The sequence below is a fragment of the Echinops telfairi genome, unplaced genomic scaffold (assembly GCF_000313985.2).
Source record: "Echinops telfairi isolate 266 unplaced genomic scaffold, ASM31398v2 ScPeMD7_5;HRSCAF=22, whole genome shotgun sequence".
NCBI classification, from domain to species: domain Eukaryota; kingdom Metazoa; phylum Chordata; class Mammalia; order Afrosoricida; family Tenrecidae; genus Echinops; species Echinops telfairi.
The window spans coordinates 13,696,594-13,710,482 of record NW_022103901.1 but is presented as its reverse complement, the minus strand read 5'-3'; the positions used below and the strand labels follow the sequence as shown (position 1 = coordinate 13,710,482).

General features: G+C 56.6%; 1 protein-coding gene across 2 annotated transcripts; it reads left to right on the top strand.

Moving 5' to 3' along the window:
* The first annotated feature begins 242 nt into the window (after positions 1–242).
* Positions 243–13,676, top strand: RFC2 (replication factor C subunit 2). Of its 2 annotated transcripts, none has more exons than XM_045285982.1 (11): positions 243–374; positions 2,139–2,208; positions 3,211–3,252; positions 3,517–3,623; positions 5,418–5,519; positions 7,110–7,210; positions 8,092–8,249; positions 8,440–8,505; positions 9,172–9,252; positions 9,938–10,051; positions 10,801–10,977. In XM_045285982.1, exons 1-11 carry the CDS (start codon positions 289–291, stop codon positions 10,960–10,962), a joined length of 1,089 nt encoding a protein of 362 aa, XP_045141917.1. In that variant the 5' UTR covers positions 243–288; the 3' UTR covers positions 10,963–10,977. The 2 variants fall into 2 exon arrangements, with proteins under 2 accessions (XP_045141917.1, XP_045141918.1); XM_045285983.1 differs by lacking the exon at positions 10,801–10,977 and adding an exon at positions 13,331–13,676 and having other exon boundaries at positions 250–374.
* The last annotated feature ends 213 nt before the right edge of the window (positions 13,677–13,889 follow it).

Sequence of the window (13,889 nt, the reverse complement as noted above, 5' to 3'; positions counted from 1 at the left end):
TCCCCGGCGCCCAGCAAGACCCCCAGCAGCTCCGGTCACTACGAGCTGCCGTGGTGAGGACCCGAGCTGTCCCTGATGGGTGCTTCTCGACGCGAGGGTGGGCCAGGCCTGGTTCTGGAGGCCCCCAAGGGCGGGAGCCCTTTGCGGGCTCCTGAGGCGCGCTGGTCGGCGTGTGGTTCTTTTTGGGGAAGGCCAGGAAGCCTACCTGGGTGGAAAGTGGCCTCTCCGGGATCGGGGTCTCCGTGGAACCGATGCTCCAGCCCCCAATGCCCACCGGCAGGGGACTGGATGAGCAGTGTGCTGGCTACCCACTGGGTGCCATGCCTTCAGCCCCGGTGGGCAGGAAATGAAGCCCCACGCGTGCCCTGGTACAGGTGAGCCGGGAGAACGTGCCCAGTGACGTCAGCCAGCCGCAGAAAGTTCCAGACCGTGCCATGTCACGTGCTAGCCCAGGGGCGATGGTGGCTACCGGAGGGCGTGCAGGAGAGCCATGCTTGGGGGCACCGGCTCGGTCAATGACGATGGACCGATTGGAAAGGATGGTTCCGCCGATTGTGTGAGCCGGGAAACAGGGTGTTTGAACTCCTGGATGTCTCTGGATTGCCGTGGGAACACCGTTGCCTTGGCCAATCCCTTTGGTGTAGATGTACTTGTTAGAAAACAACACCACAAACCCAAACACACCACTGCAAAAACTCACTGCCTACGCCTAGCCTCCCCGCAGGACAGCGTGGAGCTGTCCCTGTGGGTTCCCAAGACTGTCAGTCTTTCCCGGAGCAGAAAGTCTTTCTCCCACCACTAAGCCTTTTTAAAAAGGGAAAAACCAGACACAAATCCTTAGTGTAGTCATCCCAATTTATTCCAGGTAATATTTCTATCTACATGCAAAAGAGAAAATGCCTCATCCAAAAATAATCAAAACAAACACCAACCCAGCGACTCTCTCTGACCATCTCCTCAGCCGGGCCCCTGTCTGTGCAGGCCACCTCTGATTGTCCCCCTGAGAGAGTGTCCGCGCAGGTGGGGCAGAGAAGGCGCTGGCCGCCTGTTTCTTGCTAGTTTTCAAAAACGGCAACCTAGGGGGCTGTTGGCGCCTTTTAAGCATCTGCTGTTAATCAGAAGGCCAGGAGTACAAACACCCTGGAAGAAAGATGAGGCCATCCCTTGGCCCCACACCACCTAGGAAGCCCTGTCGGGTGAGGCATTTCCACGCTGCCCTTTAGGGGCGCTGTGATCCAAATAACAGAGGGTCTGGCGGGGTGGGGATGGTAGAGGGACTTGGGAAGAACTCTTACCCTCCTGTCAGCATCAGCTTGGTAACCCTCTGCTCCTGCCCTCTTGCCTTGCCCCCCACTCATGGCTGGAGCAGATATGTCAGTAGAACGCTTCATCAGTTATTGCACGGATGAGTTGAAGTGCCTCTGGGTTTCTGAGGCTGCAGCCCTCCATGGGACCAGAAAGCCCCATCTTTCTCCTGTGGAGCAGCTGGCTGGGCCCAGAGGGCTGTGGGCCATGGTGTTACATTGTGCTGTACAGCCCACCCTAGCCCTTCTCTGCCACAAACAGGCCCTCCTCAGCTCTGGGGGGCACAGCTGTGTGTCAGACACGCAACGTTTCAGATGGTACTGAGCTCCTCGCTGAACTTACAATCTGCAGCCACTGGCCCGTTTTCATTGCCTGTAAAACCAGACCAAACTCACTGCCATGAAGTCCGTTCTGACTCTGTAAGACAGAGTAGAACTGCCTGGTTTTCCAAGACTAAGTAGTTACTGCAGTAGAAAGCCCCATCTTTCGATAACAGTTGTGTGAGCCCCTAATAAAATGTTAAAAAAAAAAAAGAAAGAAAGAAAATGATGAGGGCAACAAATGTACTTGACACAACGGATGTATGTATAGATTGTGCTAAGAGTTGTACAAGCCCCCAATAAAATGATTAAAAAAAAAAAAAAAAAGAAAGCCCCGTCTTTCTCTGGTGGAGCGGCTGGCTGATGGTTTCATACTGCTGTCCTTGTGGTTAGCAGGCCTGCAGGTAACCCACTCCGGCACCGGGGCTCCTTGGTGCTTTCTTTGGGGGGTGGAGGGGTGCAAACAGCCACGTTGTGTCAATCCTGACATGCCGGCATCTCTGTCCCTCGCAGGGTTGAGAAGTACAGACCCTTAAAGCTGAGCGAGATCGTCGGCAACGCAGACACCGTGAGCCGGCTGGAGGTGGGTGACTCTCCCAGTGGGGATCTGGGTGGTCCGGTGGCTTTCACAAGCTGTCCTGCTTCTAGGCCGAGATGGCCGAGAGACAGTGAAGGAGGTTGGGGGTGGGAGTGGGAGGAGCAAATGGAGAATCCAGGAGGATTGAGCGGCTGGGAGACCCAGAGCATCCAGGAAAGGCCTGGAAGCCAAGGCGGGTGGTGTCCAGTGTTGGAAGGGCGGGTGGTTCGGGGAGGGGTTATCAGAGGTGCTCTTGATTCCTTTAGGACAAGGGGCCACGTTCTATAAAGAGATAAGAAGAGGGATGTCACAGAGTTCGTGGGGAAATTCCATTTAAGTCCATTCTTCCACGAACTTTAGAGAGGGGCAGCTTAGGCTTTGTGACAGCTCTGTGGGATATCCTTTGTAACTTTTAAAAAGGTAGAAAACCTGTCTTAATGTGGGGCTTACAAAAAACGGCCGTTCTCTCCTTGTCCCTGTCCTGTCCCAAGCCTTTGATGGCAGAGCTCTGCCTGGAGGACAAGTCAGAACATGCCTGGCAAGGTGGGCAGGGCCCAGGCTCTGGTGCCCGCCCACTGAAGGGCTTGGGCTTCAAGTGGGAGGACAGTAAGGGGTCACCCAAGGCTCACCATTAGGTAAATTTTTAGAAACATTTGCATTTTGGACCAAGGTGGTCCCAGAGTGGACCGGAAGGGGGCAAGTTCAGAGGCAAAGAGACCACTTAATGGCCTGTTGAAAATAGTCCAGAGGATGGGTGGGTGGGTGGGGGGGGACACAGCAAGCTCTGGGGCAAAGGCCCCTGGAGGTACAGGCCTATGGGCTGTGAGAAGGCCCGGCTGAGGGTGATGCTGACCCCTCTGGGTGTCAGGTATCGAGGGTGGGTCTGGTTTTGATGCTGAGGTGAGACTTGAGAATTCTGGAGCTGCACCTCCCTCCTGGGCCAGGGAGCTGGGGTCTGCACCTAAGGCTCACCAGCCCCCCAGGTCTAATGAGCATCTCCTTCCTCAGGTCTTTGCAAGAGAAGGGAATGTGCCCAACATCATCATTGCTGTGAGTCCCTGGCTCGGGCTGGCTGTAGGGCTGCCTCCTCCTTCTGCTCCTCCTCCAAGACGCCTTCTGTGGCCGACACCCTGGTCATCCCCCTCGGCAGAGGGCGACGTCCCATAGCTGCTAGCCAGACTCCCCGGGGGCTGATTGCTCGAGTGGACTTGGGTGTTCAGTGTGGGGTGGGGTGCTGGGGGAGCAGAGCATGGGCCAGGCTGGGTGCATTCCAGCTGCAGGAAGCATTTACTGGGAGGGGGGTCTCCTTCCCAGGGCCCCCCCGGAACCGGGAAGACAACCAGCATCCTGTGTCTGGCCCGGGCCTTGCTGGGCCCAGCGCTCAAGGATGCCGTCCTGGAACTCAACGCGTCCAATGACAGGTGCGCCGGGGCCTCCTCTCAGTGTCACCCTGGGCTTCGTTAAGGGGACCTGGTGGCACAGCCGTTCAGCGCTGGTGTCTAACCACGAAGTCAGTGGTTCCAGCCCAGCAGGCACTCTGGGAAAGAAAGCTGAGGCTGCTCTGTCCCGTCATGGTGCCCTGAGCTGGAATCAACTTGACAGCACGGAATTGGGGTTCTTTGGGGACCCCTGTGGGGGCGCCCTTGGGATAAACGTTGGGCTGCTCACCGCCAGGTCAGCGGTTCAAACCCTCTAGCCGCTCTGTGGGAGAAAGGCGAGGCCTTCTGCTTCCACCTGGGAAGCCCCCTGGGGGTCGCCCGCGGTGAGCAGAATCGGCTTGTTGGCTAAGTGGCTGGTGTTTGGGGGCAGTGGGTCCTTGGAGCTGGCCTCGCCAAGGAAACGCTTTCCTTTCAACCTCCCCAGAGGACGAGCTGGGGAACTGCCGTCAGCCTGGGCTTGTACAGGAGCCCCGTGACCTAGTGGTTAGGCGCTCAGCTGCTAGCTGCAAGGTCAGCAGTTTGAAACCCCCTGCCGCTCCCCAGGAGAAAGACGGGCTTTCACTCACAGGGGTAGCTGTGCCCTGCCCTACAGGGTCCCTCTGAGTCAGATCGATCGGCGGCAGTGAACGTGGGGTTTTGAGTGGACTCATTAGGAATGAAGTCCTGGAGACTGAAATACGGACCAGTCGAATAGCAGGGCGGCAGTCTGCCTCTGGAGCTTCCTGGAGGGCGCTGTTTCCAGCTCCGTCTCAGAAGTGGTCCTCGTCCTTTGAATGCAACTAACTGCTCTTCCGCTGTCGGCAAGAGCCTGACCTTTAACACACTCCCGCCGAGTCGGTTCCAACTCAGCAGTGCTGTAGGACGGGTCGAACTGCTCAATAGGGTTTCCAAGACTGTCCATCTTTGCGGGGGGACAGGCAGCCTCCTCTTTCTGTCCCTGGGTGGCTGGTGGGTTTGAATGGTCAACCGTGCCATTGGGCAGTAATGATGCCGACGCATGGTGGCCCTAGAGGACAGGGTAGAACTGCCCCCGGGAGTCTCCAAGGCTCTAACTCCTTGTCTACTGGTGGTTTCCAACTGCTGACCTTGCCGTCAGCAGCCCAGCTTGTAACCACCACGCCACCTGGGTGCCACGAGCCTGTCCTATGGCTGTTGGTAGATCACTGGTCCCAGGAGGCAAATACAGATACTTTCTGGTTATTTTGGCCTTTTTTTGTTTTAAGCCTAGTTGAGAATCGTCGTTAAAGTAATGATGAAATAATGACTAGGATGTTTCAAGATACGGGAAGAATACGATCGAATATACGATCGATGAAGACCACCCCTTCTCCACCCCCCAAGTGTATCTTAGACTAGAAGAGAGTCCAAGTTCCATGTGGTCATTGGAGATAAACTTAATTTTATTTTACTAGGGGTGGTGGGTTCGGTTTCTGAAAACACAGCTCTGCGGAGCCGACTCCAGCTGATGCTGACCCCCTAGGGCAGTAGAACAGCCCCTGGGAGTGTTTACGGGAGGAGAAAGCCTCATCTTTCTCCCTCGGAGTGGCTGACGGTTTCGAACCAGCACGTCAACCACTACGCCACCAGGGCTTTGATGAGAAAGGGGCCCGGTCCTGAATTCCCCCGTCTTAGAGCTAAGCAGCACTGCCTAAGGATGACACTAGAGGTGGGGCCAGCGGTCGACCGTGGTGGCTCACCGAGCTTCAAAGGTCCTTGTGAAGAGAAGAGTTTGTCTGAGAAGGCAGCGCTGTTTACTCCGGTGTGGTTTGTTTTCAGGGGCATTGATGTCGTGAGGAATAAAATCAAGATGTTTGCCCAACAGAAAGTCACCCTTCCCAAGGGTCGGCATAAGATCATCATCCTGGATGAAGCAGACAGGTAACGTGCTTTGCCGAGGAGGTTTGACCTGGACCTCGGTCTCCCAGAGAGCTTTGGTGGATGGGGTTGGAGAAACGTTAATAGCTTTGGAAAAAACACAAAGGTGTTGTTGTTTGTTTATGTTCTTGGAAGAGGAATTGGGGACTGTCTGTTAATACCTTGTTGTGTTCTCTTCGCTGCTTCACAAAGTTTGCGACGAAATGGAATGAAACGCACCCATGGCTCAATATTCAGCCAAACAGTAGCCAACCCAACCAAGCTCACAGCCATCGAGGCGATGCTGACTCATAGCCACCCCACAGGGCAGGGCGGGGCTGCCCCTGGGCGTTCTGAGCCTGTCGCTCTTTACGGCGGTTGAAAGCCCCATCTTTCTCCCCAGAGCAGCTAGCGGTTTCAAACCGCTGGCCTTGCAGATTGCAGCACTGTGCGTGACCCCAGTGCCACCAGGGCTCCTAGAAGCTGGGACAGGGCAGGTTGGCAGACGGAGCGTAGTCATGTCTAGAGGGAGCAGTGATCCTGCTGAGGCATGCCCACCTCAGAACAATCAACCTTTGGGGCTCAAAAGGGCAACATTTACCCAAGAAGGACATTGAGGGTTAGAAAGAAGCTGGGAAGGGAGCAGGCGGAGGAAGTAGGATCGGCGATGTTGCATTGTGGGCAATAGTCAGCCGTGAGCAGAGATGGACCATGTGTGAATCGTGAATGGAAAACTGCTCCGTGCTCTGAGCCATCGCCCAGCTCACAGTACACTCACTGCCGCGGAGTCAGTGCCAACTCACGGCCACCCTACAGGACAGGGCAGAACTGCCCTGTGGGTTTCCGAGACGGCCGCTCTTTATGGGCTAGAAAGCCGCCTCTTTCTTCCGTGGAGCGGCTGTTGTCTCCGAACTGCTGGCTTTGCAGCTCTTCTAGAAGCTGGGCAAGGGGAGGTTAGCAGACTGACCCCCGGAGCGTCCAGAAAAGAGCCCACCGCTGACCCCAGCCCAGCCAGACCCACCCAAGACTGCCGCCACCAGCCTGTGTGCCCCGCCGAGCAAAGTGGAAACACGTGACCATAGTCCACGCACCCTTGGGAGGATCCCGGGGCTGCTGGCCACCAGGTTGGCGGTTCAACCCCCACCTCCACTCTGCGAGAGAACAGTGAGGCAGGATTCCCAGTCTCCACAAACAAACAAACAAAAACACCCAAACCCCTGCCGCGGAGTCCTCTGGGACTCGTAGTGACTCTCTGGGTTGTAAATCATGGCGGGTCAGCAGTCCAGCACTTCACCCACAGTGCCAGGATCATTCTTGGGTTTGGTGCTCAGGGAGGCCCAGGCACCCAGCATTCTAGTAGAGCAGTGGGCAACCGACCAGGTCAGGCCGCTAGCTCAGATGCCTCATCATGGGGAGGCCACTGCGGACTGTGATGCTGTGTGTGCGGGCAGCGAATCTACATGGTTGGCCTTAGGGAGCGGGGCTCCTGGGTGTGGGCACTTGTGGGGGCTGTGTGGTTGCTTCTGAAGCTCCATCCGGGCCACATGGGGCATGTCCTGGGTCCTGTGGGGCGGGTGCCTGGGGCGCCGACTGTCTCCCTCTGTCTCTTCCCAGCATGACGGACGGCGCTCAGCAGGCCTTGCGGAGGACCATGGAGATCTACTCCAAGACCACTCGCTTCGCTCTCGCCTGCAACGCTTCCGATAAGATCATCGGTGAGGCCGCCCGGGGCTCCTGGGGGGTTGGCGCTGGGTTGCCCACCACACCCGCTTCATCTACTTCTCTCAGGAAGGCCCCCAGAAGTGGAGCTCTGAGCCAAGGGACTGCCCTGACAGGTCCAAAGTGTGTGAGGCAAAGTCCCCCGTCCTTGCCTCTCAAGAGCATGTTGGCTGCCCTTCCTCCGAGTTGGCTTTGGTTGCTCTCGGCAGCCCGTGGTCCATCCGTCGCCTTCACCAGCACCGCCTCCCGGTCTTCTTTATCCAGACACGCACAGGAAGCTGTCGGAAATATCAGGGCTCTTGCCTCAGGCGCACCTTAGTCCTCAAAGGGACAGCCTGGCCCTTCGACCCTTGGGAAAGGTCTTGGGCAGCAGGCCTGCCCAGTGCAGTGTGCGGTTTGATCTGTCTCCCGACGGCTGCTTCCGTGGGCGTCGGTCATGGCTGCAAACACCAAGCGACCCTTGACATCGTCAGTCTTTTCTCCGTGCACCTGGCCAAGTCCACATGTACAGTCCTAGTCTGTTGTTGAAAAAAGGCCTTTCCAATGAAAAGGTCACTGATCTTGCCCAGTTCCGTCCCATCTCCACCCACCTGGGTGGCTGCTGACTCCCCTGAGTTCTTGAGGCACCTGGTGGCTCCATCCTGGGGTGTCTTCTCCCCACCAGGAAACAGTCTCACGGAGGCCACGCTGGGCGGCGCTGGCCACGGCCGCCAGCATAGCACAGAGGCTGGCACAGAAGTCACCCTGACTCCCAGAGTCCCTCTGGAGCCCCCGCTAGGTTGGAAGAGAGGCGGTGGCCCTGCTGAGGCCCGTGGGCCATGTGCTGCCGCTTGCCGGCTGCCTGCAGCACCTCCCTCACACTCCCCCTGCCCGCCAGAGCCCATTCAGTCGCGGTGTGCGGTGCTGCGCTACACAAAGCTGACGGACGCGCAGGTGCTGGCGAGGCTGATGAGCGTGATCGGGAAGGAGAGCGTGCCCTACACGGACGATGGCCTGGAGGCCATCATCTTCACCGCCCAGGGGGACATGAGGCAGGTCCGTGGCCGCTGCCCCGCAGGGAGTGTCCCCGGGCTGCTCTGCAGGGGCAGGAGTAAGTGACCGCTGCCCAGAGACAGCGAGTCCGCCCGAGGGGCACACACCTCCAGGTGGACTCCGGGGCAGGGAGCTCCTGGGGGGTCACGGAGGTGGAAGCCGTACCCCTGACCCAGCTCTTGCTCCTCGACAGGCGTTGAACAACTTGCAGTCCACCTTCTCGGGGTTCGGTTTTATTAACAGTGAGAACGTGTTCAAGGTAGGAAGGCTGGAGGGGACCCCAGGTGGGCAGGTGACAAGGGAGGGGGAGGCACTGTGACTCCACAGGACCGCCCCTGTCAGTCTCTGAGACTTTACAGGAGCTGACAGCCTCTTTCTCACGTGGAGTGACTGGGGGATTTGAACCACTGACCTTGTGGTTGGCAGCTCAATGTGTGACCCACTTCACCACCAGGGCTCCTGAATTGAGAAATAGGACCTCAAAAAAAAAAGAAAGAAATAGGACCTCTTTTTTTTTTTTTCTTTCTTTTTTAATTTTTTTAGGACCTCTAAAGGTGAAAAAAAAACACCAAAAAAAATACCTGGTCATCAGAAGACGTTGCTGAGAGGGTTTGGGCACGTGGGTACTTGTGTGCCTCTGTTGCGAATAGTTCCATCACCTGTACTCCCCGTGCCCCTCCAGAAAACATCTCACTCTTTGCTGTCGGATCAGTGGCAGCTCAGAGACCCTGTGGGACCCGGATAGCTGCCCTTGTGGGTTTACGGGAGAAGACGGGGCTGTCTACTCCCATGGAGTGGCCGACGGCTTCCAACGGCTAGCTTTGCAGTTAGCAGCCTAGTGCTGGAGAATTCCGTGAAAAGATGAGGGGAAGTTGGCCAGCACTTGGTCCCTGATACGCGTCTCGTCTCCTCTCGGCTCGGGCAGGTCTGTGACGAGCCCCACCCGCTGCTGGTGAAGGAGATGATCCAGCACTGTGTGAGCGCTGACATCGATGAGGCCTACAAGGTTAGTCTCCTCCCTGATTCGCAAAACCAGCACCGCCAGGGAGCCCATTCCGCCTCAGTAGGACAGGGCAGAACTGCCCCGTGGGTGTCCAAGATTGTCCCTCATGATGGGAGTCGAAAGCCTCGGTTTCCTCCCACGGAATGGCTGGTGGTTTTGAACTGCTGACCTTGCGGTTAGCAACCCAATGTGCAGCGCCGCCAGGGCTCTCTCCCAGACCCAGGAGGAACCTTTCACTTCCTGAGCGAAGCTGGGGTGGTGGTGGTGGGGGGAACCCATGCAGTGCTTGGGTTCCAGCCTGGATGCACGCCTCTCCTACTGGGAACCAAGCAGGAGGGTAGTTGGTGGAGCATTTTAAGAGCCTTGAACGAGGGCGTGGGTGTGGTAGTAGACAGACCAGCTTAACCGTGTAACCTGAAACATTTGCACCTGCCGGGAAAACCAGTGATGTTACTTGTCATGAGTTAATGGGCATGACACACGGGGCTGGGGTCTGGGTCCCCAGCGGTGCCGGCATCCAGGGGATTCTCAGAAGCACGTGAGCTGCCTGAGTTGCTGTGTGTGCGTCCACTCAGGACGCTGTCCCAGTGCGATGGCCCCAGGGTTGGCGCGGCTTGGACTCTGTGTCCCCATGGGATCTTCCAGCCCAAGGGGGTCAAACGGCCAGACTGCCTCTTCTTTTGTCTAGATCCTGGCTCACCTGTGGCATCTTGGCTACTCGCCAGAGGACATCATTGGCAACCTCTTCCGAGTGTGCAAGACCTTCCAGATGGCGGAGTACCTGAAGCTAGAGTTCATTAAGGTCGGTGAGAGCCGAGAGACTCCCGCTTGCCCAAGAGCGGGGGCCACGTGTCTTTCTTGTTTGGCTCTCAGACCTGGCACCTGGAAGATGCCCAGTGAGCCGTCCCTGGCAGGGATGGGGCAGTGGGGGGTGAGAGAGCATGCCCAGTTGTCCTGAGAGCCAGGTGTTTGGTGAAGCCAGCTTTGCCCGTCGGTGATGGCCTGGGTGTTCCTTAGGGTGGCTCTTCAGAGAGGGCTTTTTAAAAATGGTGTGTGTTCACTGAGGTCAGGTTAGCTGAGGTATAGTTTAACTGCTGTGAAGGTAAGCCTTGGCGGTAGATCACGCTAACAAGACGCATCCGTCGTGTAAACACGGCCACAATCAAGATGTGAGCGTTCTGCCCACCTCCCATCATGCCCAATTTGTAGTGCCACTTGTTGGTTCACTCTGTTCCCTGGAAACCAAGCTCACGTCCTCGGGTCGCCAGTGACTCGTGACCCTGTGGGACAGAGCAGTGTCACCCTGTGGGTTCCCAAAGCTGTGCATCTTTTTATGGGAGCAGAAAGCTTCATCTTTCTCCCAAGGAGCTGCTGGTGGCTCTGAACTGCTGAACTTGCAATCAAGCAGCCTGACATGTAACCCACTGCGCCACCTAGGCTGCTGTCTCTTTGCCCCTGGGAACCACCAATCCGTTTGTTTCCATGTTAAGCCCAGAATCTCCCATGACAGCCGCGTCTCTTGCCTAGCCGACCGTGTTTCCATTCATCCAGGACACGGTGTCCATGGCTGGCTCCTCCCTGTTGCTGAGTGGTGGCCGTTGTGTGGACCAGCCATCGTGTGCTTGGTGGGCCGGCTGGGGGCCACGGGGTGTCCAAGTTTGGGTGGGTTGGAATAAAGCCGCTCTGAGCATTTGCACACAGGAATCGGGGTGAACGTGGGCGGGAGTGTCGTTCTTCTGGGGTGAATTCCCAGGAGTGAGATTGCTTACTTGACTATGGGTGGGGGTGGGGTGTGTGTGTGTGTGTGTGTGTGTGTGTGTGTGTGTGTGTCTTTCTAAGAAACAGGGCTACGTTCCTCCCAGCGCTGCAGGAGCTGTCCACCTGCTCTGCATGATGACCAGCACACGGGGGACCTAGTGCTGTTCCTTCTTTTCCTCACAAGACACACTCCACGAGGCGTGTGTGGCCTCTCCCTGCAGCATTCATCGGCGTGTCCCACCTGGCTTCTTTGCCCAGGTGTCTGTTCCCATCTGTAGCCTGTTTTTAATCAGGCTGTTGATTTTTTTTTTTTTCCGGAGGCTTGCTTCTTTTAACCTGTGTGTAAAACAAAACCTTTCTTGTGGTTGTAGGGCGGGGGGAGCTGCCAGCCCCCCCCTCTCCCCGCCACTAATCACGGGTTCAATAGACACATTGTACGGTTGAGATATATAAATGTTATATTAAAGTCATCGAGAGCATGAGAGGTAAAGAGATATTGAAATCATGGAGTCAGACACATTTCATGGTAGCATTGCTCACCTCAGTCCCGCTTGGTGGTCCACGTGGAAAGAGGGGGAGGGGGAGGAGGACATGGGGAAAGGGAACAGGGGAGGAGAGGGAGCCGACGAGAGGTCAAGGGAGGAGCAGAGAGCAAGCACCCTGTATTGCTAACCCTATATATATTTGGGGGCAGTGCAAGCCCCCTAATTACAGGTAAAGACATACGTCACAGGAAGGGGTTGTACTATCAGTTATACAGCAGTGAGAAGGGGGACAATCTAGAGATATACAGGCAATAGGAAGAGGAGGGGTTGGGGGCATGTGACAAGATGGGCGGATCCTAGATTCAGGATGGCAGCCTAACTTTGGATGTCACAAGCTGGTTTGATCTGTTCTCTGGATTTCCATAGGAACCATTATCAGTACGGTGTAAACTCCGTCTACAGGGACCAAATCCATGACTGTAGGCCTGTCCATTGTCCCTAACAGCAGGGAGCAGGGCCTACCCTAGTCTGGTGACTGACTGTCTTCAGGGAGGATGTCTGTAAGCATCTGAGCTCCCCCCACACTTTCTTTTGAAAGAGCCATGTGTGTATAAAGAACACTTTCCGTTTTGACCTTCCAGTATGTGCTTGGGCAGGCAGTGGCATTTCCACCCATTGTGCTCGACACCCATCCTAGCCACCCATTTCCAAGTTTCACCATCATCCCTAGCGGAGACTCCGTGGCCCTGAAGGGGTGGCCTGGCCCACTCGTGGCAACCAGTGATCTTGGGCCTCTAGACAGCTGCCCAGCCTCCGTAGCTCCTATCACTGGGACCACATGCTACGTTGTCTTTGGACACTGGCATTCTTTCAGCATGCTGTTCCCAGCGTCCCTCCAGGTGGCAGCCTGTCTCTGCACTCCACCTCTCTCTGGCCGGCTAAGATTTGCCGTGTACCTGTCCCACGGGGCATTCCCGGCCACCTGTCACTGGCCTTTGAGTTGGTTCCGCCTTGGGGTTCTCGGGACCAGGGGAGTAGTGCACCTGGTGCACGGTCAGTCTGTCTGGGTTTCCGCTTTGAGTTCTTTCAGGAGAAGAGATCCCTTCTGCCGCCCAGGCCTGCTGTGGAAACCCACTAGTGACCCTTACCGGTGTCTTGTGGTGAACTCGTTAGCCCCAGGATTTCTTATTTCTGCCTAGCTCTTTTATACTGTTGCCGTGAGGAGTGTATGGGGTATCTCCTTCTGTCTGTCTGTTCACGCTTCCGGGAGGCTCGGGTGCCCTGGCTTCGCTTCCTCGGGCTCTGTGTTCGTGGTTTCCTCTCCACCTTGGAGCCTCGGCGGGGTCCAGCCTCCCGCTGTGTGGGGCTCCTCTGGCCTGTCTTCGCATCTCTGGACAAGCTCTCCCCCAGCCCTGGCCCCACCTTGTCCTAGCCTCCCCCAGTTGTCACTGCGCTTGCTCTCATTGGACTCGGAGTTTGTCCATCTCCTGCAGGTGGACCGCGCTCTCTACCAGGACCTGTTAGCGTGTGCATTAATCATCAAGAACACCGGCATCCCTTTCCTTGATAGACAGGACTTTGGTCAAGCTGTGTGACCTCTCCCACAACCCGCTCACATCGTAGGGGGACCTGGTTCCAACTGGGGTTGGAGTCCGTCATGGCTTTATTGTTTTTCTTGTTCTCTAAGCTTTATTAATGTTGTTGTATACATATTTATTTACTGAGCGTATACACAGCAAACGCAGCATCGACGTTGACTGAGTTTGATGTTGAAATGGAATCAGACTTCAAGAACAGCCGGGTGTCAGTCTGGTCCGTGTTGCCTTCTCGTCCCCCAGGAAATCGGATACACCCACCTGAAGATCGCAGAGGGTGTGAACTCCCTCCTGCAGATGGCGGGGCTCCTGGCCAGGCTGTGTCAGAAGACCATGGCCCCAGCGGCCAGTTAGAGCAGAGACTTCCCTGGAGGGGCTGCGGGGGACCTCCCTTCCTCCCTCCTCACAGTCTGTGGGGACATTGCCTGGAGGGCCCCTCCTTTGAAGGACTAGCCGGCGCCTCTCCCACAACTCACATGTCCACAGGGGTCCACATCCCACCCCACACTTGGGCAGAGTTCCCTCAGAACCTAGAGGCCCGGATGGGGACGTGGGTGTGCTGACCATGTTTAATAAAACTTTACAGTGAGCACAGTGTGGGCGCTACCCTTCTGGGACTGCTTTGTGGATCAGGCCTTGCATGCGGTGCCATCTCCTGCTTGTCCGCCAGGTGGCAGGACAGCTCCGCGTCCAGGAAAGCTGCCCTGTGCCTGTGCCTTCCCATCTCAAGAGAGACTGTGACTGAGATAACACACCCAACAGGCTACACACACCCCCACCCCCACCCCCGTTGTCTGGAAAC